The 22,425-nt window shown below is 37.7% G+C and overlaps 1 protein-coding gene across 3 annotated transcripts; it reads right to left on the bottom strand.

Annotated features, from left to right (window-relative positions):
- Window positions 1–12,077: 12,077 nt before the first annotated feature.
- LOC124858461 (glucagon family neuropeptides-like) lies at window positions 12,078–21,625 on the bottom strand. Of its 3 annotated transcripts, XM_047350519.1 has the most exons (7): window positions 21,295–21,625; window positions 20,987–21,091; window positions 20,449–20,583; window positions 19,536–19,640; window positions 18,776–18,910; window positions 18,175–18,295; window positions 12,078–12,529 (listed from the first exon to the last, which is right to left on the bottom strand). In XM_047350519.1, exons 2-7 carry the CDS (start codon window positions 21,082–21,084, stop codon window positions 12,521–12,523), a joined length of 603 nt encoding a protein of 200 aa, XP_047206475.1. In that variant the 5' UTR covers window positions 21,085–21,091; window positions 21,295–21,625; the 3' UTR covers window positions 12,078–12,520. The 3 variants fall into 3 exon arrangements, with proteins under 3 accessions (XP_047206475.1, XP_047206473.1, XP_047206474.1); XM_047350517.1 differs by lacking the exon at window positions 19,536–19,640 and having other exon boundaries at window positions 21,295–21,621; XM_047350518.1 differs by lacking the exons at window positions 12,078–12,529; window positions 18,175–18,295; window positions 19,536–19,640 and having other exon boundaries at window positions 18,370–18,910; window positions 21,295–21,616.
- Between the last annotated feature and the right edge of the window lie 800 nt (window positions 21,626–22,425).

The following is a 22,425-nucleotide window of genomic DNA, read 5'->3' as shown; positions in this document are numbered from 1 at the left end:
CTGCTGAGACTGGGGAAGCAACAGTATACAAGCGTCATTATTTTTTATGACTTCAGACTTGAGGTAAATCATAACTTTTATATATTAAACACATATTTTCTATCCACATATCTCCGATTCTCCAGCAGTTGTTATGAATTTCTTACACATGCTCCTGAGATCTATAGTTCTATGAAAAAGTATATGCCCTCAGATTTAATTTGTTTTTGCTATTTAGTCACAATTAAAAGTTTCATATCATCAAACCATCCAATTTTTATATCAGACAAGAATAATCTGACTAAAATGTAATTTTTAAATGATGCTTTTACTTATTAAGAGAAAAAAAGCTTTCCAAACCAATGTGGCACTATGCGAAAAAGTAATCAAGTTAACTGATTTATTTAGAGGCTGCATGAGTTTGAGATCTTGCATGTTCTCCCTGTGCATGCGTGGGTTCTCTCCAGGTACTCCAGCTTCCTCTCACAGTCCAAAAATATCACTGTTAGTTTAACTGGTCTCTCTACATTGCCCTTAGGTGTGAATGAGTGTGTGCATGGTTGTTTGACCTGTGTGTGTCTGTGTTGCCCTGTGATGAACTGGTGACCTGTCCAGGGTGTACCCCGCCTCTCGAACATAAACTGCTGGAGATAGGCACCAGCTTCCCCGCTTTCCACTATGGAAGAAGCGGTAGAAAATGACTGACTGACTGATTTATTTAGTTCAGTTTCACAAACCACACCTAAGAAATTTTAATCACTTAAACAAAACATTACTGACAACATAAAGCAGGCTAAAAGATCTGAAAATGCAACAAATCCTTCCCTGATCTCAAGAAACGTACAAGAAAATGCGAAATCATTTACTTCTACTATTCTGTAAAGGGGTACGAAGCTATTTCTAAGGCTTTTGCTCTCTAGTAACACACAGTTAGAGCCATTGTCCATAAATGAAGAAAATAAGAAAAGGTAGAGAACATTTCCAGAAGCTGCCGACCTGCCACATTTACCCGACGAGAGCACTGACTACTCCTTCAGGAAGCCAGAAAACAATCCTAAAAACATATTTGGAACTGCATACCTCACTTACCTTAGTAAAGGTTGATGTTTATAATTCAAACAAAAAAAACTGGGTTGGGTCTCTCTCATGTTTGCCTACAAACGCCTTGATGCTCTCCAAGACTTCTGGGAAAATAATATGTGGACTGGCAAAAATAAACTGGTCCCATTACTTCTGGTGTTAAACTATCAGCACAAAGAACAAAAGTGGTAGTGTGATGGTCTGGGGCTGCTTGACTGCTTAAGGACTTAAAGGATGTCCATAATTAAGGGAACCATGAATTCTGCTCTCTACCAGAAAATCATGAAGGTGAATGTCTGTCCATCAGATCATGACTTTACACTCTGCATCTGAGATATGAACAGGACAATGATCTAAAGCATGCCAGTGAGTCCACCTCTGAATGGTTCAATAATAATAAAACAAATAATTAAAATCAAAGGGTTTGGAGTGTCCTAATCAAAGTCTGAACTTAAATACAATTGTTAAGCTGTAGGATGATCTTAGGCTGGTTGTTTATGCTTAAAAGCTGGTCCACTGTGGAGTGGACCAAAATTCCTCCACAGTGAATTTAAAACACTCATCGTCGGTTATGGCAAATGCCTGATGCCAGCTGGTGCTCCCAAAGGCAGCACAAACAGTTATAAGGTTTTGGAAGCAGTTCCTTTTTCACATAGGACAGCTTTTTTTTAACCATTAATAAAGGATGTTATTGTTTAAAAATAGCATTTTGTTTGTGATAGTAGTAAAATTGATTTGATGATCTGAAGTGTTTAAATTACAAAAATTAAAACAAGAAGGAATTTACAAGGGAGCAAATCCTTTTTCTCTGCACTGTATGCAATGAATTAGCTCTGCCCATCTTTGATTTCATCAGCTACAAAACTACGGATATCAACATCATTCATCTTTGAAAGTGTTCTGCTTTCTCAGTTGTTTGCTCCCTGCTGCCTCATCAACACTTCCACACTATGAACAGAGACTTTTATTTCAGGAGCAGTCACTGTCTACAAAGATGAACTGTGAACAGCTAAAGATAGTGACTCTATTTTAGTCCCTGCAGTTATTAAAGATACATACGAAACAGGCAAAGCAGATGGCAAGACTGATAGCACACTCTTTCAGACGGTGACTATGAAGTAGCTTTATTCAAACAGCCAGAGGTTATATGAAGTCAGTGACCAGCTGTGTAATTATGCATGTTATGTAGACAATGGTTATTGAATTCCTGATTGGTGCACAGGTGCAAATTTGTCCAACATCTGTTTATGATCATTAACCCACTGACTCATATTTTAAGTAAACAAACGAGTCATTCAAGAGATTAAACCTTACATGCTGCACTCTAATAGGTACTATGAAACCAACATCATCCTGAACATTTACCGCTATCGCTAAATGGATGACTTCATTGCAAAGGAACGTTAATGATGTGTAAAATCCAGAGAGGGATGAATGACTCATGTGCTCAACCATGACCTGGATAAGGTTCAGAACAAGCTTCCTAATCATGTATGACAGGAAATTAATTTGTCCCACAAAGCAGATTGGAACAGTCATGTAACTATTGCTCAGATAATTTAGAAATATGTTTAGGCTCAAGTCAAAACCAATTACCTTCTCTATTCATCAGCTATTTATTAGGGTGTTGTTACGATGGGAGCCACTTAGAAGAGTTAAAGGAATCCAGGAAATGATTTCAGGCTGCCACTTACTTTGTCAGTCAGGAAGACTAATGGATGAAATCTCAAATGAAGATGAATACTAGGGTTTTTTTCATTATCTGTCATACTGTTCATAATTTCAGAGCTTTTTGTTTTAAAAACGTTATATTTTAGAATATATTGCAACCTGTCAGTAAAGATACATGTCAAAAATTAAGACCTCACAGTTAAACATTTGGTTCTTCAAAAGACAAATTAACATGTCGATCACAAATAATTTTTTTCATTTATCTCTGGAAAAGAAAGGGATTTAATAACAGCTATACACTTAAACTTAACCTTGTTTCACTCATTATACAAACTTAGTAAAAAGTTAGGACACCCTACCTTCTAATAGCTAGTGTTACCCCGTTTGGCTGAAATCTTATACATCTTATAGCCATCTACCAGCCTCTGACATCAGTCTAAGGAAAGTTTGCTCCACCTTTCAGATGTTTGAGAGGCTTCTTGCATGTGCAGCTTGATTCAAGTCAGTATCTCAGTGACATCAAGAACAAGGCTTTGACTCGGCTCAGGACTTTCCATTTCTCAATGTTCAGCTGGTTCCTGGTGGATTCACTGGTATGTTTTGGGTCAACGTCATGTTGCAAAGTCCATTTCTGCCACCATTTAAAGTTTTCTAAAGAAAGTCTCCCATTTTTCTCAAGCACCCTCTGATACCTGGTAGAGATCATGGTAGATTCTATGATGGTGAGGTGGCCAGGTCTTGCTGCAGCAAAGGATCCCCAAACCATGACACTTTCACCTTCATGCCTCATAGTTGGTTGGAGGAGCTTTCGCTGGAATGCTGTATTTACTTTATGTTAAACATATCCTCTGTTGTGGAGTTCAGATAATTCAGTGTGAAACTAATTTCTCCAGAAAATACTCTTCCAGATGCTATGATCTTTGTTTATATTCTCACCGTCAAACCTCAGTCTGGCCTTCATGTTTTTTTAGGGAACAATAAATTCTTCCCTGCACATTTTCGTGGGAAATGTGCAAGCAGTCTCTTTCTGATTGCACAAGGATGTACTTTAGCATCAACAGTAGCAAGAGCGTGCTTTAGGTCTGATGATGACATTAAGAAGTTTTTGATGACTTCTTTTAGAAAAATAACAATACGCCAATATGTAATTTCAGCCATTTTAGGTGGAATTTTATGTGAAGGTGCCCTAATTTACTCCTGACAAGAAATTGAGATTTTTATTACATTTTATCAACAATTTCAAAATGGTTTTCCTTCAGTTTTTGTGTACATATGTTATCATTGAAATTCATTAAACATCTACCTGTCCAAATGTAGGTGCACAAACTTTTTTCACACACTTTAGCTTGATTATGTTCAAAATGATCAAATTAATTTTATGATATTGTATGGTTGAAATTGAGTCTTCAGTTCCTTGTAAATATTTTTAAGCCAAAAATCCATGTTGGTAGACAGAGCCATGGACAATAATATTATCAAGCTAAGGTGAGAGAACCTGTCTTGGTGCTATTTTATAAGAAACCAACAGAATGCTCTTTTCTGGTGTTGAATGATTTATTTTTTGTTTGCAGTGAGTCCTTCTAAAGCAGAAGACAGGTTTTACCTACGTCAGCAGAAGGAAGATAAATTAACTCAACTTCTAACTTTAACAAGATTTAGAGCAAGCTGGTAAATTGATTTATTACCACAATTCTGCTGGTGTCAGATGAATGATGGGCATTGAGAACTGACATTTACTTCAACATGGCAATTCATAGTCTTGTTTTTTGTTTTTATGCCGGTTACTGTGTGCAAGAGCAATCTCTGAGCTGGAGAAAAGAGTTTTATCTTAAATATCAAGCTTTCTCATAATGTGGTACCTTCTTATTCCTGCACGGTTTCAAAGTTACAGCCACTGGACCTCTACGTGATGATTTCATGCAGAAACAGAGTCTGCTAATGGATCGATCGATAGTGTGACGACAGTGAATGCATATTAATGGTGCAGTAATGGGAGAGGGAGTGTGAGTACCGTCTAGCTTTGAGACCAACAGCATCTCTAACAATGTGAGCAAAATGACATCAGGGGTCACCTGACAAGCTCAGTAATGAGTACAACGTTCAAGTTAGAGTCTAGGAACATGCTCCCCAACCTCTGGCCCCTAAGCCCCCAGACCTGAGTGACGTCTTGGGCTGGAGAGTGCTAATTGGGCTCTGATGTGCTGTACGTGTCTGTGGAGAGGAGAGACACAGTGCAAAGCTGGAGGAAAAACTCAATAAAAGGCAATTGGAGTGCACTGCAGATGAGGGTTCAAAAGGAATATGGTTATGAAATGTTGGGTATTTATGATTTTGGGGTGGAACTTTGCTCGGTGGGGTTCTGAAAGAAATCAATAAAAACGCATGCCGCCTGCTGCAAAAATAGGGTAAAAAATAGAAACAACCATGTAACATGGCATGCAGTGCTGTGAACTCTTTACTCCTTGTTAATGATGGACGGATGGTTAGATGGATAGAAACTGTCACCATGCATTTGTGATAAAAAGGCAAGGAGTTGTTTACAACACTGCAGATAATGTTTGCTGAATTGTGTTTTTTACAGCCACATTGGAGGATTTCGGGCATGAAGAGCTAGTCTAAGGTCATGCCACAGCATCATAATTAGAGAAAACGTCTAAACTTTGACTAGGCCACTCCAAAACTATGCTTTTCCTCCTGGATTTTTGGATAGAAAGCTGAATTCATGGTTCTATAATTTCTGGTCTGGAAGCACCAAAGCAGCCCCCGATCATCACACCACCCCCATTGTTTTTGAGAATTACTATGATTCTTTTTCTTAAGTGATATGTTTGTTTAGTGCAAAATTTGCCACACCTTGAAAAATGTTACACTTTTGCCTTTTCAGTTCAAAGAATATTATTCCAGTCTTTGGGATCATTACTTGTTTTGGTAACTGTGAGACAGGCCATGGTGTTCTTTTTGGTCTCTCGTGGTTTTTGACCTTGGACCTCTCCAATGGATGCCATTTTCTCAGTTTCTTAGTAATTGCTGAAACATAAGAACTGAGGCAAGTGAGGACGGCGGTGCATTGGATTCAACATGCAACATCCTGACCCAAAAACAGCATTTTTGCTTTTAGACTTAACTGCTGTAATTGCTGTATTATCATCTTGTTGAAAAAAAATACAAAGATCTTTCGGCTGGTCCAAACTTTTACAAGAGTTCTGATTAAACTTAGATTGTGTCTTTTGTTATTTTAGCTTAGATTTTTTTCAGCTTCTTATTCTACATATGTCTTAACTGATCAAACTCTGTCCTAGTAAACACAGATATATTCCCAGATTAGATTAGCTTGTGGCTTTACTGGTACAATAGTTCATTGAGTTTCTAAAAGCAGAATGGAGGCAGATTTTTCAGTTTCTAGTTTTTGACCATGAGGCAGGCACCCTGTCTACTTTAAGACTAGGCTCTAAACTTACCTTTTTATAAATCTTAGACTGCCTTAGATTATCCTGAACAAACTATATAGTTATGGTTGTGATGTATGCCAAATATTTACATCTTCGTTAAATGGGTACATTGGGACATATTTGTGAGAGGTTTTATTATCTGACCCTTTTTTGAGCTTAATATCAAATTTTATGCAATGGTTGCAGCATTTTGATGTATGTGTGCAGATTAAAAAGGGGGGTACCGAGATGGCTGAATGTGGTAGTTTGAGGTAAATGCTTCTGCTGAAAAAAATCAATGTCTGGCATTGTTTCATTGTTATAGACCCTTGTGAAGTCTGTATTCTGCTATGGCATAATATGAGACACAAAGAAAACTCTTTTGCCGAATCCTGGTTTCCAAATGTATCACTGACTGGCTTTCCAAACGTTTTCCTCCATGTGTTGCTCTAGGCTTAGGCTGCTGTAGGACCGGACATTCTGCACACATTTCAAGTTTTTTTTCTTGGTGGTAATGCACACCATAATTGTCAATAGATGTATTTATTGTCCTCCTAGCTGGTCCAAAGAGGCTGGTCCAGCTCATCCTGAGCCTGTTTCAGCTGGATGTTTGTTCTAATAAAAAGAGAGATCTGGGAGGTTAAAGTGAAGTGAAGGGGAGTGGAGTATTAACTGAAATTATTTTTTTAATAGGATTGCACTGGATAAGACCTGGCTTGATACTTGGTTTAGCTGAATTCATGCATTGTGATTAGTGTTCACATGTTTTCTAATTCACAGACAAATGACAAAATGGAGTTCAAATGAAAATTCAGAATGAAAGACTCACCCTCGCTGTCTCCACCGTCCAATGACTTCCCTGTGCGTCTCCCGGCCTTCCAATCAGCATCCTGTCTGCCTGGTTCATCATCCAATCACCTTCCGACGCCTTGTTTTTAAAAGACCTTTGGCTGTGTTCCTCCTCGCTTGTCAGCTGAGCTCATCCCTCCTCCACCTCACCTTCACCATCTTCCTTCACATCTACTCCTGGCTTCCTCGCTCCCTGGCCGCCAATCCACCACCAGTGGATCAGGGGGAAGACATCTCTAAATCTAAGCCTTACAAATGTTCATCTTAGCTCATTTCATTCACAGCATTCATGTCTTCCTCCCAGGTCCAAGCGCCAAAGATATAGTAATGTAATTTCTCATCATTAAAACTTTTCTAATTGCCAACCCTCTCTTTGTGAGTCTTTTCAGATTGAAATAGTAGTGAAACAATTTCAAACATTAGTTTATGTTTTTGTTGCTTAGCTGAAATTGGTTTAAAGTTTATTCTTTGGTCAAATGAGTCAGCGTCATTTTCAACTATTTATATATGTAATATGTAAGATTACCCTAGAAAGATTGTTTAGACCCAGATAGTAAAGAAAACCTTTTTCAGCTAACAGTCAAACTCCAATTTCTCATGGCAATGCTGTACTTTCTCTTCTGAAAAACATTCTACCATTTATTTTAAAAAGAAATCAATTTTGTCTCAGTTTGCAGCAAACATATGAAGGCTTGTAGGGAGTGTGGGCTGCCTGTAACAATGCTAAGCTCATCTAGCAGGCTTTGTAATGTCTGTTACTCAAAAAATATGGTATCTTTTAATCAAACCAGACTGACTTCTGATAAAGAAACCCTGGCTATATTGACTTCATCAAGGTAACGTTTATTGTTGGACATTTTCATTAGCAAAAGGAAAGGTATGTTGTTTTTCTGACCTTGTAACAAAGTGTCATGTTGAGGGGGCACTAAAAGAATCATGTCTGGTCTGAAAGTTGTTTTCAAAGGGCTTTCTTTAACGTTTTAATAGTGCTACACCTCTTTCACTCGCCATTAATCTGATAAAATACAGTAAACCCTTTACAGCGTTGCAGGTGTAGGCTGCAGGTTAGCTTGGATCTGTAACCAATCTGCAATATAGCCACCTGCATCAGCTACAGGCATGTTTTCAAACTAAATCTAGCTATAAACTTTTAATTATATTTTTAATCAGCATTAAACCGAAATAGCAGAAAAAAATCTAATAAAAAAAAAACCTAATTACCAATATTTGATAACGTCACATCTTGTGCTAGTGGTATTTTAAAAGGTTGCAATTATTGTGCATGCCTTGCTTGCACACACCTCTTCAGCGTTACTGTATTCCTCCATTTGGAAGACTAATTTCTTACCGTTCATTTCCTGGCTGATGTCTTGGGGTTCTGCTTCAATATTTCCACATAATTATCTTTCCTCATCATGCCATTTATTTTGTAAAGTGCAACCATTAATCTTTAAGCAAAATACGAATACAACATGAGCCTCCCAGCCTCGTACTTCACAGATGGCATGAAGTTGCAAGCCTTAGTTTTCCCTCCTTATTCTGTTATTATCAAATTTAAATAATTTAGGTAATCCTGACTCTCCTAAATGTTGTCTGCTTTTATCTCAAACAGCGGGAAAGGTCTGTATTGGTGTTGCTAAGGATGTTCTTTTATTATTAGTGATGTATGGTCACCATGAAAAAGATTTCTCAATGAATGTTTGCTTCCTCAGGTAATTTCTTACTACTTTCCATATTCATAACCACTTAAGCATTTCAGGTTTTGGTCTGTTTTATGTATGGTCCATCTTGTTTCCATGTGATTTACCTGCAAAAGTATTTGCTACACTTTGTGTGCCTGTCTGCACACTGCAATGAATCACTATGTTACTCAACCTCTTCTTTCTCTCCACCACAGACAGTGAGAGAGAGAGAGAGAAACAGGCAGACTGTATAACTGACCGTGTTTGCAGCTTTCAGCCTGTAGAAGACACTAGGGCTTCAACTGAAACTGTCTGAGAGAAATGCATCTTCTGTGATCTCTTGGTGCTCACAAAGGCCACTAGCACACCACCCTCTCCCAACGCATCCTCCTGGGACTGGTTGCCTGGCAACTGCAGCTGATTGGGTTAGCAAGGTTAAGAAAGGGTCTGGCACAGGCTGGAGGAATCAGATCACTCCCATTGATCATCCTCTCTGTGAGCTCCGCTGAGAGCCGAGGTCACAGCAACAAAAAATCAAAGCCATGCCTTCATGTCTGAGTGGGGGTCATCACGCACTCAAACATACAGGGGGAGCCAACAGAGCCATGACAGGCTTTTTTGGCTGCACAGACAATCATCCCATACCAATATTGTAGTGTTCTGGAGAATAACTCAGCTGTAGCTGATGTGATTGTAAGGGAAAGCCCTTAAAGAGAGTAGGAAGCACCCAGAGAAGCTTTTAATGTGTTCACCTACAAGTTATCATAAAACATGGGGGGTCTCTTTAATGTCTTTAATTGACACTGACGCACACATTTATAAAGGTGATGAAAGAACGGCTGGGAGGTCACCCGGGTGGGTGGTGGAGAGTTCTAAATGCCACCCTCCACACCCACAGAGTTTGAATTTCAACAGGAAACCAACCTCAGTTCATTTATTTTTTACAGCATTGTTAAAAATCAGTTTTTTCTTCATAAGCTTCCTCCTCAGTAAGGGACAAAAGCTATCCAAACCTGCCCTTGGTAAATTCATTATTTGACAAGGACAAGTTTTTTTTTTTTTTTGCAAGATCTGAAACAAATTTATTAATCACAGTTGAATGAAGAAATTACCTAAACAGAACCTGTCTGATAACATGAAGCAGGCCAAAAGCTGTCAGAAAGCACCAAATCATGGACCGACCTATAGAAGTCTCTGACATCTAGCAGTCTGGGTTTTGGACCCCACCGAACCGCAGTGAGAGCCATTTTCCACAAATGGAGGAAACATGGAACAGTGGTGAACCTTCCAAACAGTGACCGGACTTCTAAAATTAGTCTAAGAGGACATCCACAACTCATCCAGGAACTGAAAAATAAACCCACAACATTATCTAAAGCACAGCAGGCCTCACTTTCCTCATTTAACATCAGAGCTTATGATTCAACAATATGAAAAAAACTGGGTAAAAATGGCATCCATGGGAGAGTTCCAAGGCAATACTACTGCTAACAAAAAAGAGCACAAGGCCCTTTGCAAAATTGTCTAGATGATCTCCAAAACCTCTGGACAAAAGTGAAATTGTTTGAAAGACCTGCATCCCATTACATCTCAAACTAATATTGTGTTTCAGAAAAAGAATATATTTCTGAAAGACAAACGTGGTGATGGGTGTGTGGTGGTCTGTGACTGCTTTGCTGCTTGAGGACCTGGAAAACTTGAAGTAATTAATAGAACCAATGAATTCTGCTCTCTAGCAGAAAATCCTGAAGGAGAAGTCTGGCCATCAATTTGTGACCTTAAGCTTGGGTTATGCAGACGGATAATGATCTCATGGAAACCAGCAGGTCAACCTCTGAATGACTTGACAAAAACAAGGTGAATGGTTTGGATTGGTCTAGTCAAAGTCCAGACTTAAATCCAACTGAGGTGATGTAGGGTGACCTTAAACATGTGCTCCAAGACCCTCCATCACCTTCTGAGTTTGTTTCATTGTCAATTTTGTTTTTCCAAGTGTTTTTTTGTTTTTTGTTTTTCAATTTGGACCTTCTTGATCATTTTCAATAGGAAACAATCCAATTTGTATTATTTGATCAGTTTGTTTTCATTTACATTTTTTTTTTCTAGATTTTCAAAACTCTGATATTTAAATTCCAGTAAAAACAAACGTAAATTATAATATACTTAAACTGTAGATATGCATGGATAAGTGCCATCATCTTGAATCACCTGCAGTCTTATCCTGATATGATAATGTCAGTAACTTCTAACTTTCTCATCTGTTCTTCAATTTCTTTCCATCCAGACATGTGGTTTTGCTTTTTCAGATCTTCTGGCCTACTTGCTGTTGTCAAACTGGTTCTATAATTTCTGAATTCTACAGATCAAGTAACTTGATAACACTTGACAAAAACATGTGGTTAATTAACACTTGACCAAAAATGTGGTTAATCACAGGTAATTGATGATTTAATAAGGGAGGCAATGATATTTTAAAGCACAGGTAGTTTGGTTTGGATAGCCTTTCCTCTTAATAAAAACCTTAATTTCAAAGCCCCTTTTTGTATTTACTCCGGTAATCTTTCTAAGATCTGAAAAACTCTTTTGATGGTCTGAAATATCAGCTGTGAAAAACACAAATATATGTGTATGGGTGCGGATACTTTTTCATGTTACAGCAGGTGTTACAACAGTAAGTCCTTACCGTTAACAAATTATGAAAACATGGTTCTACACATGTATCCCCTCATGTCTGCATATGCAGCCTCTTCTGCTTCAAATTGCTGCTCTGTTCCCTCAAGCCGAGCGCGGCCAACTGTTCTTCCAGGCCCGGCAGGCCCTTAGCGTCGCCTGCTGCAGGAGGGAAGGTGTAAAGTGCACCAAAGCAGTGTGTAGCACGGGCTGGGTGATCCCTCCCACGACTGCCTTTTACTCATGCTGTCCCAAGGGGAGGCAGACACCCGGCCAACTGGTGTCTACTCTCCTCTGCCAAAAACCACTGAGTTACTGTGAAAAACGGGTAGGAGAGTCTCTAAATCCTCTCTTTCCCCTTATTGCTTTTGTTTGTTGGGTTTGCTGTTAATATCCAAGGTACGGCGCATCCACATAATCCACATAAGGCATAATGATGAGTTTAATTTGAATGTTTGTGTGCTCTATTACTCTGAGTTGCAATGTTTCACTGAGTGACGCTCAATGATTCACAACTCTTCTTCGATCTTTCTTTATTTATTCTGTAAGACTCCCTCAAAGCAGCAGAGGGAATTTTTTCAGCTGAAAGACTACATATGCTTAGATAAATTCACAACTCAGGGTATGATTAGCTTCAAGGATTGGACAAAATATTTGTTGTTTACAAAAATTTATTCATACAAATCTTACAACACCTTTATTTTTAGACATTTATTGACTCGACCCTTGTACTAATCTAATATTCACTTTTCACACAAGTTTATATATATATATATATATATATATATATATATATATCTGAAGATAAATTCACTTTCATAAGGCTATTGGCGCTTTCATTATCACACGTCATATTTCTTGGAGGAGCTGCCGCCTCCCCCCTCCCCCACTGTTTTCACAAAAACCTAAAGCTCTAAAACAAAGTGCAAAACACAAAGCAGTGCAAGCAGGAATCTTGTCTAAGCGGCTAAAGATCCTATCAAACACATGGGACATGAAGACGACAACAACAAAAAATGGTGATGAAGCATGAGCCAAAGATGTGCAGCATTGTAGGGCCACTAAATAGCCATCCGTGATTCATGGCAATTCTTTTTTTTTTTTTCTTTTTTTTTTTTATAGTCGATGCAAGGCACCATAGCTGCAAACCGCTCCCCTGCGTCACAAAGCCTGGAGGAAAATGCAGAAGTAAACAAAGATTGATACAGTAACAGAGGGATGGAACAACTTTAACCTGTTCTCTTTTTATTTGATATACAGGTGCCTGTCTATGAATTAGAACATCATACAAGAGTTTATTTATTTTATAAATTCAATTTAAAAAGTGAGACTTAGATATTTTATAGGTTCATTACACACTGAGAGATATACCTTAGGCAGTTTCTGTAGATATTGATTATAGCTTACAGCTCATGCAAATGCAAAACTGATTTGTTTTGAAAATATTTAACAGAAATGTTATGTTTTAGCCTGAACAATCAAGGTGTAGAGTGCTGACTTGATAATTGTCCGGCAAGCAATCAATGGCATCCAGAAAGAGGATAATGCACAAAAGGGTATTGCTAAAGTAGCTGGCTGTTCTCAGAGTGCTGAATGTAAGCATATTATGAGAAAGATGAGTGGAAAATAAAAGTGTGGCAGATAAAGGTGCACAAGTAACTGGGGTGACTGCATCAATGAGATGATTGTGAAGCTAAACACATTTAAAAGACTGAGTGAGAATCTCAAGGTATAAACTGTAGCTTATAACCATCATATAAAGACGTATTCAGGACATGGGCTGTAAATGCCATCATCTTACCTGGGCTAAAGAAATAAAAGACTGGACTGTTGCTGGTTTAATTGTTTAATAATCATAGTATCACTGTGATTGAGTAGCCAGCAAACTGGCCAGACCTAAACCTGATTCTGAATCTAGCATCGTCAAGAGGAAGATGAGAGACACCAGAACCAATAATGCAAAGTAGCTGAAAGCTATAATTAAGGCAACATGGTCCTTACACTTAGCAATTCTGTGCTGCATTATCCCAGTTGGTTATTCACCTCTTTTTAATGCACTTTTTTTCTTCCACTGATCTATCCTTTGCTTGGCTACAGCACTTTTTGAACAGCCAGTTTCTTTAGCAATGTGCTTTTGTGGCTTACTCCCTTTGAGCAATGTGTCAATGACTATCTGCTGGACAAGTGTTATTTTTAACCTGTTTAATCTTATGTTATTTCTTTGATTTCCGTAAGTTGTAAGCCATATTTTGAGCAGAGATGAACAGAGATGTGTGTGTAATGAATCTAATATGTAAATTGACTGATATAAATTTACTTTTGGAGATATATTGTAATTTATTGATAAGCACCGTAAGTGAGTTATAGTTTGGTTAAATTTGCCTGATAATCGGCAGGTTTATTGTCTGCTTGCTCAGTATATGTTCTTTCTGTTTCTAAAATGTGATCAATTATGGAAGCGTTTGTGCGTCTCTGCAGCCAGAAATCATAAGATACAACTGCTCATTTAGAAGTATCTTAAAAAAAATAATAGTAAGCTTTAATAGATTGCATCAGATTGATAAATTCTTATCAACAGTAAAGTACATTCATAACAAAGTTCAACAAACAACAAAACATCCAGCAATAATAGATATGTATATATGTAGAAGTCAGAAAGCAAGCAAAACCATCTAGTTTTCTGCACAGATACGATGAGCTGGTGCAATTAGTTTAATCATGCATTCTGCTAGGAGTTTGTACAGCGGTTCACATGACAGAAAATAGGGAAGCACAATAGATCCAGAGTTCAAACCATCTTTTATGTCCCTAACACAGAACAAACTGATGGAGAAAACCATGTAACAAGTATCATTACTTTTCTTGTTTGTTTGTTGTTGTTTTTTTTTTTTTTGCTTATTGTTTGCTTTTTATGCTTGAAATGTCATTGATACTTATTATATGGGCAGAGATACAAGGGAAAATCTCCAAACATATTAGGTTGAAGTTGGTAGATACACAACATTGGCACTTCACATGAGTCAGAAGTGGAGCATCTCTTTGTGAACACTGTTGAAGTGGGAAAGGAAAGGTGAGGAAAAACCTCAAAACTACTCTGGTCCTCCTGCTTAGATCTGATATTTTCCACTTATGGAAAACCTCAGAATGTAAAGGGATATGGATATGGACTTATTTCAGTGAGGTTCTGGGAAGTTATAATCCACCATAGGTTTCCTTATCTGGGTCAGAAAGGTGTCATATCAAATTGAATTTGAAGAAAACTGAGAAAATCCACACAGCAGTAGAAGATAAAGAGCTAGTCTGTCAGGGGGCAACGATTTTGCTGATTTTAACTACTGAAAACACATTGAAAATGTTTACACCCATGGGGTCCAACGTTATATTCACAGATAAAAAACTATAATATGTTTAATCTAATACGAAGATCAACTGATGTAAACGTGCACAATTCAGACACATGTGTACAACACAATGTTAACATTTTAATAAAATCTCTTTTAAATTAGAACTATATGCATAATTTTTAAAGGTAAATCAAAAATCTGTACCAATTAGATGACAGTTACCTTATAAAAGATCACTTGTAAGGCTTTTTATTGTGCTGCCATTTCTTTTGTAAAGTTATTTTAATCTTCTTTTGAAAATCTCACCAGAGTTGAGATTATTTTATTTTACTATTATTTTAGCAAGATTTAGCAAGATTTAAACGACACCAGTTTCTGAATCACTTCTATTTGATTACGTTTACATTGCCATTACAGTTCTAAAGATTCAGCTTTTAAAGGTTTACTTACATTGTTATTGTTCATGATCTGGAAAGACATTTTTCTGATATTGCGTTTCCGTGTTTTCTATCTTCCACGTGGTGTTATGATTAACTGGTATTACTCAGATCACGTGGGGAAATTAAGCAGATCCTGTTATATCTTTGAAGTATGTATGTCAGTTTTGATGGTCTCTGGGTTTGAGCAGTGCATGTGGGTTGGGATCAAGGATGTGGAATTTACAATGTTCTACTGGGTCAGGACAAGAGTACAGTGCATTGTTGTATTTTTTTCCATGTCAAGATCAACTGTCTGAGAAAGAAATTCCAATGCTCTGTGAGTGTCCACATGCGCTCAATTACTTATTAGTTAAATTAAGCTAAATATAAATAAAACTATCAGTTTCACTTTCAGTTCCAAGAGTCCAGTTTGTGAATCTTCATCAGTGTAGACAAAGAGTCTGCATGATGTTGACTGAGATAGTGCTGTTAATAAGTACTGTTAATAATGGGCCTTTGCTGTGATATCTGAGTAGCAGTGACATTTGCAACATGCATGGTGTGTGAGACCTGTGGGGCTCATGTGGTTACATTTTAATTTCTATTGGTTTCTATAGTAACGGCAGTAAGCATTGCAAGCCTGTAACAATAGATTTCTCTCCATTTTATATTTACATTTATATTCACAACAGCACTATGTTTGCCCCTAGGATAATAATAAAACCTTATAAGTGCTGATAAGTAGTTTAGGCCTGTAATTTCTACTATGTTCTATATGAGCAGCAGCCCTTTTGGGTACTAAAGAATTCTGACTTTAGGCGGTGTTGTTGTTGTATTTCTGACTGGCAATTCAGAAAATCCAACCTTTGAGTGCAAGGAGAACGCACCAGAATACTATCTGGTTTCTAATGGGAAAAAGATCAATTTCTCATTGGCTGTTCGATATTCCATTGGATGAATGCACTTTAAATCGTGGTTGAGAAGTGAATAAAATCTTATCAAAATTGGGGATTGCTGCTCATATGTTTTTTAATTATCTGATCGCCTGTAATGTTATAAGATATGTATTAAATCAGCGACAGAGCAAAGATACCCAACCCTTATCTACACCTTCTCAAGATTCTCAAAGCCCAGACTTCATTTTCAATCTGGATCTGGCCAAACCAGATCCAAGTCCGCCCGGATCTCCCCCACATGTTTTTGTTTTTTAGGGCAGATTACATTACAGCATGTGGGAGAGACCTGGACAGAGTACAGAACGCTGCTTAAACACCAGTCATTAAATATTACAATGTTCAAAACAAAGCACTTAGTTTATAATGTGGGAAAAGTGCTTTTTTGCTAAGTTTTATTCACACACGATTACTTGAAACAGCAAAGAATAAAATCTTTTAGGTGTAATTTTCAATGACTCACACAAAATATAGAGAAAGCAAGCTTACATGCCTGGCATCTCAGCAAAGTACAAAGCTCCTCAACAGAGCGAGAAGCGTATTAATTGAACACGTTTTGTAGATCTATGTGCTTTTTGTAGCAGTATGAACCCAGTTACAGAGTTCTTTGGATAAAAAAGGTACATCTACATGTGTTTTAGGTGAGGTTTTGTAGAACATTATAGTAGCTTTCTTAAGCCCAGTTAGTCCTGCATTACGGCAGAGAAGCCTATCCAGAATCTCCAGAGGTAACAAAATACTGCTGGGCATCAAAAATGTAAAAAAACCCATCTTTTGCGGAACTGAGTGAGTTAGATAGAACACAATCACAATACTTTGTAAATCATGTAATAACAGAATTTAGCACAACATAAAAATTAATTTTGGAAAAAATTCAACTAATTTTTAAAGGGCTTTTTACTCTAGGTTACTATTTATTCTGTCTGGGTCTCTGTAAGTTTTACCATAGCTACACCACTACGGGTACTTGTTTTTATCGGTTCGTGATCCCATTCACATCTACATTGCCTCTGGGATTCCAGCTAATGATGCCGCAATACCTATGCTGTGCCAGCGGGTGGCAATAACGTCAACAATAATAAGTGTCACTAGCAATTTTGTCACTATATGTATTGAGTATTCTGACCCACCTGGAAGCTGCTTTCAAAAACTTTACTAGTCACAAATCTGATGCCATTTTCTGGTGTCATAGTAATTTTTTGGAGTCTCTGACATGAAAAAATATATTGTTCTTACTCGTTTCAATTAGCAGTAGGTGCTGCGGACCTACAATCTCAAAGCAATGACAGTCCTCAAAAGAAATTTGGCCAGAGATTATCTTTTGTGTCATAGATAACCGGAAGAGCTGCAATTGTGACATTAAAAAAATCCAAGAAGCAACAGAAGACGCATTTTTTTCTTGTAAGCATATTTTAGGTTTGTTTTTTATTCCTAGTTGTCTCTCCCATAATGTTATTTCTCTCAAATACACTGTCCAATGCAGGTACATGCATGTTGCCAATTATGCATATTAGGCATTTGCATCAAATTTCCAAAGAAGACTATCCTAAGCATGACTAAAGCTGTGCTAGGCTAAAGATTATTCCAGAACAACTGTTAAGAAGCTAATGTTTCCATTTTAGAAAGCATTTTCCAAAATCAAATTTTTTATTCCATGCATGCATGTGGGTGAGAGGTAGAAATGCAGCAGTCTCTGTTTGGCAAAATATCTTAGACCCTTCAGCTGCTCAGAGGATTTATTCACTTTTCTACAAAAACTTACTGCAATGCAGCATCTTTCTATAGGTACTATACTATAGGTAGGGGAACTATCACACATAATAACCTCACAGAACCTCACTTAAAAATTGTAACTGCCGCTTTAACCAAAAACAAGCCAGATTTGCAGATTCCTTTGGCACTGTCATCATTGACAGCCTACGTTCTTGTTGTCATAAAGTCAACTAATAATCTGTGAGACAGGAGCACAGATGAGGTGAAAAAAGTGCTGGATTTGAGAGTCAGAAACAAGCTCACAAAGTGAGAAGAAAGAATAGAACAAAGAAAAAAATAGGAGAGACTTGAGTAATCCCAGCCTCGGGAAAGAGTCGGAAACTCACCGCAAATTCGGGAGAAAACTGTTTCAGCCAGTCTCCCAAAAAAGCGTCAAGCTCATCCCCGTCCGGGAGGGCGTCAAAGTCTATCCCTTGTAGGACATGGTGAAAACCTATGTCTTCAAGGCTGTTGTGAATAGAGACAACTAAACTCTTAATGTTATGTTTCATGGGGAAAAAAAGCAGCATTTAATGCATTGATTGTCTTTTAAACAGTTTATTTCCTTCTTGTTTCTGCATTTTTGCTAAAAGTTTAAAAGACAAAACTGTTGGAACAGATTCTCATGGTAAACAAGATACATTTTTTCTCTCTAAATTAACAAATGTTGGTCCACATTGGAAATAAGTGCATCCTTAAGTGCTTTAAGTACAAAATGAAAACAATATTATCAAAATATTCAATTAATGGCTTACTTCATACATAAATACATGTTTTAGGAACACAAAAAGCGATCCACTGATTGGTAAACTCTCCAAAATGACTTCATCTGGGGCTGAACACATTGATTTTTAGGGGGGGGGGGGTTTCTCTGTACTCAGGAGGCTTAGTGGGAGATGCTACAAATACGCCATCCGTCGTCCTTTGTTTCTAATTCTCTGTCTGTACCTTTTCCCCAGGACTGCCGCCAGGTATTTCTTGACAGCCATTTGCTTCCTGTAGCGGCTGTAGCTGTCTGTGAAGATCCCATCTGAGTGTCGCTTGGTGAGGGGTTCCGAGCTGTCATCCAGTGTTTTGCCCCCACTGTAAGAGATACAATAGGGAACCATGTCACAAGGTTATGTGATGGGCATATATACCAGGCATATGTATATATATATATATATATATATATATATATATATATATATATATGTTCAGTCACCCTAAAGGGGGAATAATAGCATGATTGGTTGAGATTGTTAACAAAAGACCTCGCATGAGGAATCCAAACCAAAACAGGAATTTCAGCGTGTATTTTCCACAAACTGCATCCACCCACTTCCTTCCAATTAGAATCCACTGGGATTTGGCCCCATAAATTATTCACAGGGAAATAAATCTAAACTGTTAAACTTAATTGTCCCCTACTGCTTTTTCCACAACAGCCATCTTGGAAAGTGATAGTTCCCAAATTAATCAAAGAGCAGTTTGCTCCTCTTCCTGGCGATTTTATGATGAGCTGATTTATTAAGAAGGGGTGGGGGGGGGGGGGGGGGGGGGGGGACAGATTTGGCATCATGTTGAAGAAAAAAAAAATTACACCACAGACATATTACAGCATGAGTTATGAGCATTTAAAGACCCAACACACAGGAACAAAGACACACACAAGACATGAAGCAGCCGATTTAAAGAAAAAAAGGGACGAACAAGAAGATATTCTTACCCTACACGTTTTGCCATCAGAGAATGAAGGTATTTCCTTGCTGATAACTGACCCAGCGCCTTCCTGTAGGCTTTATTAAACATGCCGTCTGCATGTCTTTCCGTTCTGGGATGATATAGATAGCCACACAGTAAAAATCACCACACACACTAAACGCAACAGCACATATTAAGACTCTATGGGGCAGCACATATCCATGCTATGATGTTATTTAGTGGAATAAAGTAAAATTTTGAGCCAAAAAATGGCAAAAGTGCTAAAAAAAAAGGATGAGACCTTGAAAATTATGTTTAGTATTTTTAAAATGTTTAGATAGATAGATAGATAGATAGATAGATAGATAGATAGATAGATAGATAGATAGATAGATAGATAGATAGATAGATAGATAGATAGATAGATAGATAGATAGATAGATAGATAGATAGATAGATAGATAGATAGATAGATAGATAGATAGATAGATAGATAGATAGATAGATAGATAGATAGATAGATAGATAGATAGATAGATAGATAGATAGATAGATAGATAGATAGATAGATAGATAGATAGATAGATAGATAGATAGATAGATAGATAGATAGATAGATAGATAGATAGATAGATAGATAGATAGATAGATAGATAGATAGATAGATAGATAGATAGATAGATAGATGATAGAATTTCACCAGATTTCTTTTGAGTTGTTTTCTATTTCTAATATTCTAAGATTTTTCACTCTCGCTCTATATATATGTAAATATATAATCCACTGGAGAAAAAACAAACATTTTGACGATACATTAATTCACACATAACAGATACATAGACAGGAATACAGAAATGACATGTTCCACACAGATGTCTCCTACACTAATGAAGGACAACGAATTAATATTTAGGTTTCTTTGATAATAAAAAAATCACCTTTTCTCTGATGGGTAGAACATGGTGAAGACGTCGTCTGCGACAGAAGAGGGGCTTCTCACCTCCAACTGATCTCCATCAAAATCCAGGGATGGTAAGGAGTTGCCACCCTCATCATAAACCTCACTGTCAAGTCTGAATTATGTTTAAAAAGGGAGAAAAAAAAATCTTGAACAAACATTAAGCTGAAAGAGTTGAACTTTTATTCTAGAAATGAGAAAAGGAAGCAATGTCTCATGTCTGTTTATCTGGAGCCATTTTGCTCCATTTTAATTCCTATTAATTATTCCACCAGATAGATTGATCGATTAATTGCCAGGTCAGCCTGAGGCTCTGCGCAGCAGCCTAAATTACATTATCTCCTCTCCCTGGTAAATGCACCTCAGCCCTATAGATTGTCTGTCAGCTGATAGTATCCTGTAATAAGCTGTAATATTCACAGTCATAACTTGTAGATCTAGTTCTTGCTGCTGCACTTGTACAATAAAGGGATTCTCACAGATTCTAAGAACAAACAAGTGTTTAAACAGCTACTTACCTTATACTTGGAAAGTTTATTCCGATAGGTGAGCAGTTAATGCTGTGATGCATTATGATTCCATAGATGAGCAATACTAGAGTTGCTTTACTAGACATTGTCCTGCTGCAAAAAAATATATAAAAAAGAATAAAATAGGATTTGTTGTTAACTATAAAAGTGAAATCCGCTCCTTAGAATGTTATTAGATACGATTAAATTCAGAACATTGGAGATATGTTTCTAAAATAAAAATAAAACTGCATCGGAAGACATTTTTTATCCAAAATCTTTGAACTTTTATGTAGCGTAAAAGCGCCTCATCTTACCAGTTTCGAGACGATGGACACGATCTTCCGAGGACCTCAACCGGGAGAGTGAGATAGGATCTCTATCTCAGTCTCTCTCTCTCTCTTTTCTCTCTCTACCTTTCTCTGGGAAGTATTTCTTCAGTGTCCTTATTGGGATTGTGCAGCAAACCGTGCGCCCTCAGCTCAGCTCTCAGGGACTTTTCTCAGTCGCTCATGGACGGGACGAAAAGCGCCACGGCTGCACCTGCTGTCTCTGTGAAAACTTTCCAGAGTCCTGTGAAGTTAACTCCCTTCAGTTTTTTATCCATGAATCCGAAAGGGTCGACTTTTCTCACTTATCATGTAGGGGAAAGGGGTGGGAGTTAGAGTTGGAGGTGCGGTGTGGGGGTGGGCGGCTGCGTCATCAGCCATACCGCCCTCACTCCTCCCTTTCTCTGTCCCATAAGAGCGCAGACGTCTTCCGCCTCAATGAAAGGCCCAGGGCCAACTCTTACAAAAAGAAAGAAGCGAATGGTTCTTTGATTCAGACATCATCATTAATTAAACTGTGAATTGATGTCAACAGCTGACGTCACGCCATAAGTAAGATCACAAGACGGGCCTTGGAGCCAGCTGAGAGCAGCATGGGAGCTGTTCAGAGCTTGAAGTGCTGAAATGAGCGTTAGAGACAAGAAAATCACATGTATGAGAGTAAAAAGGTATTTTATAATCAAGCTACATTTGATTATATTCGCTTGATGTTTCCCATTGGCTACATGAGCTGCTGAGGTTCGCACAACTTTATACTAAAGCAGATTGTTCAAGAGTTCACATTGAGCTGGTCGACTTTAAAATGATCACTTTTTTATTAGTTAAGGTGTCATATGTTGTAGATGCGTCAATAAAAACAACCTATTCTGTTCTGCAAAGCTGGCACCACTGACCTGCCACTGAGACAGGTAGTTAAACATTATATGTTAGTGTATGTTTTGTGTATTATTCGTATAACTGACACTGCATTTCTATTCATTAATAATTGCAACAAAGCTGTAGTCTTTGGGTGTTGTCCAGTGCTGAATATAGCTCCCTTGCATAAAACGTTTCTCCACTCACATAATATAGAGAAGTTGCTACTCTTTTAGTACTTTGTTGTAGATCTTCATTAGGATT

The sequence above is a fragment of the Girardinichthys multiradiatus genome, chromosome 21 (assembly GCF_021462225.1).
Source record: "Girardinichthys multiradiatus isolate DD_20200921_A chromosome 21, DD_fGirMul_XY1, whole genome shotgun sequence".
Lineage (NCBI taxonomy): Eukaryota > Metazoa > Chordata > Actinopteri > Cyprinodontiformes > Goodeidae > Girardinichthys > Girardinichthys multiradiatus.
This window is presented reverse-complemented; position numbering and strand designations above follow the sequence as displayed.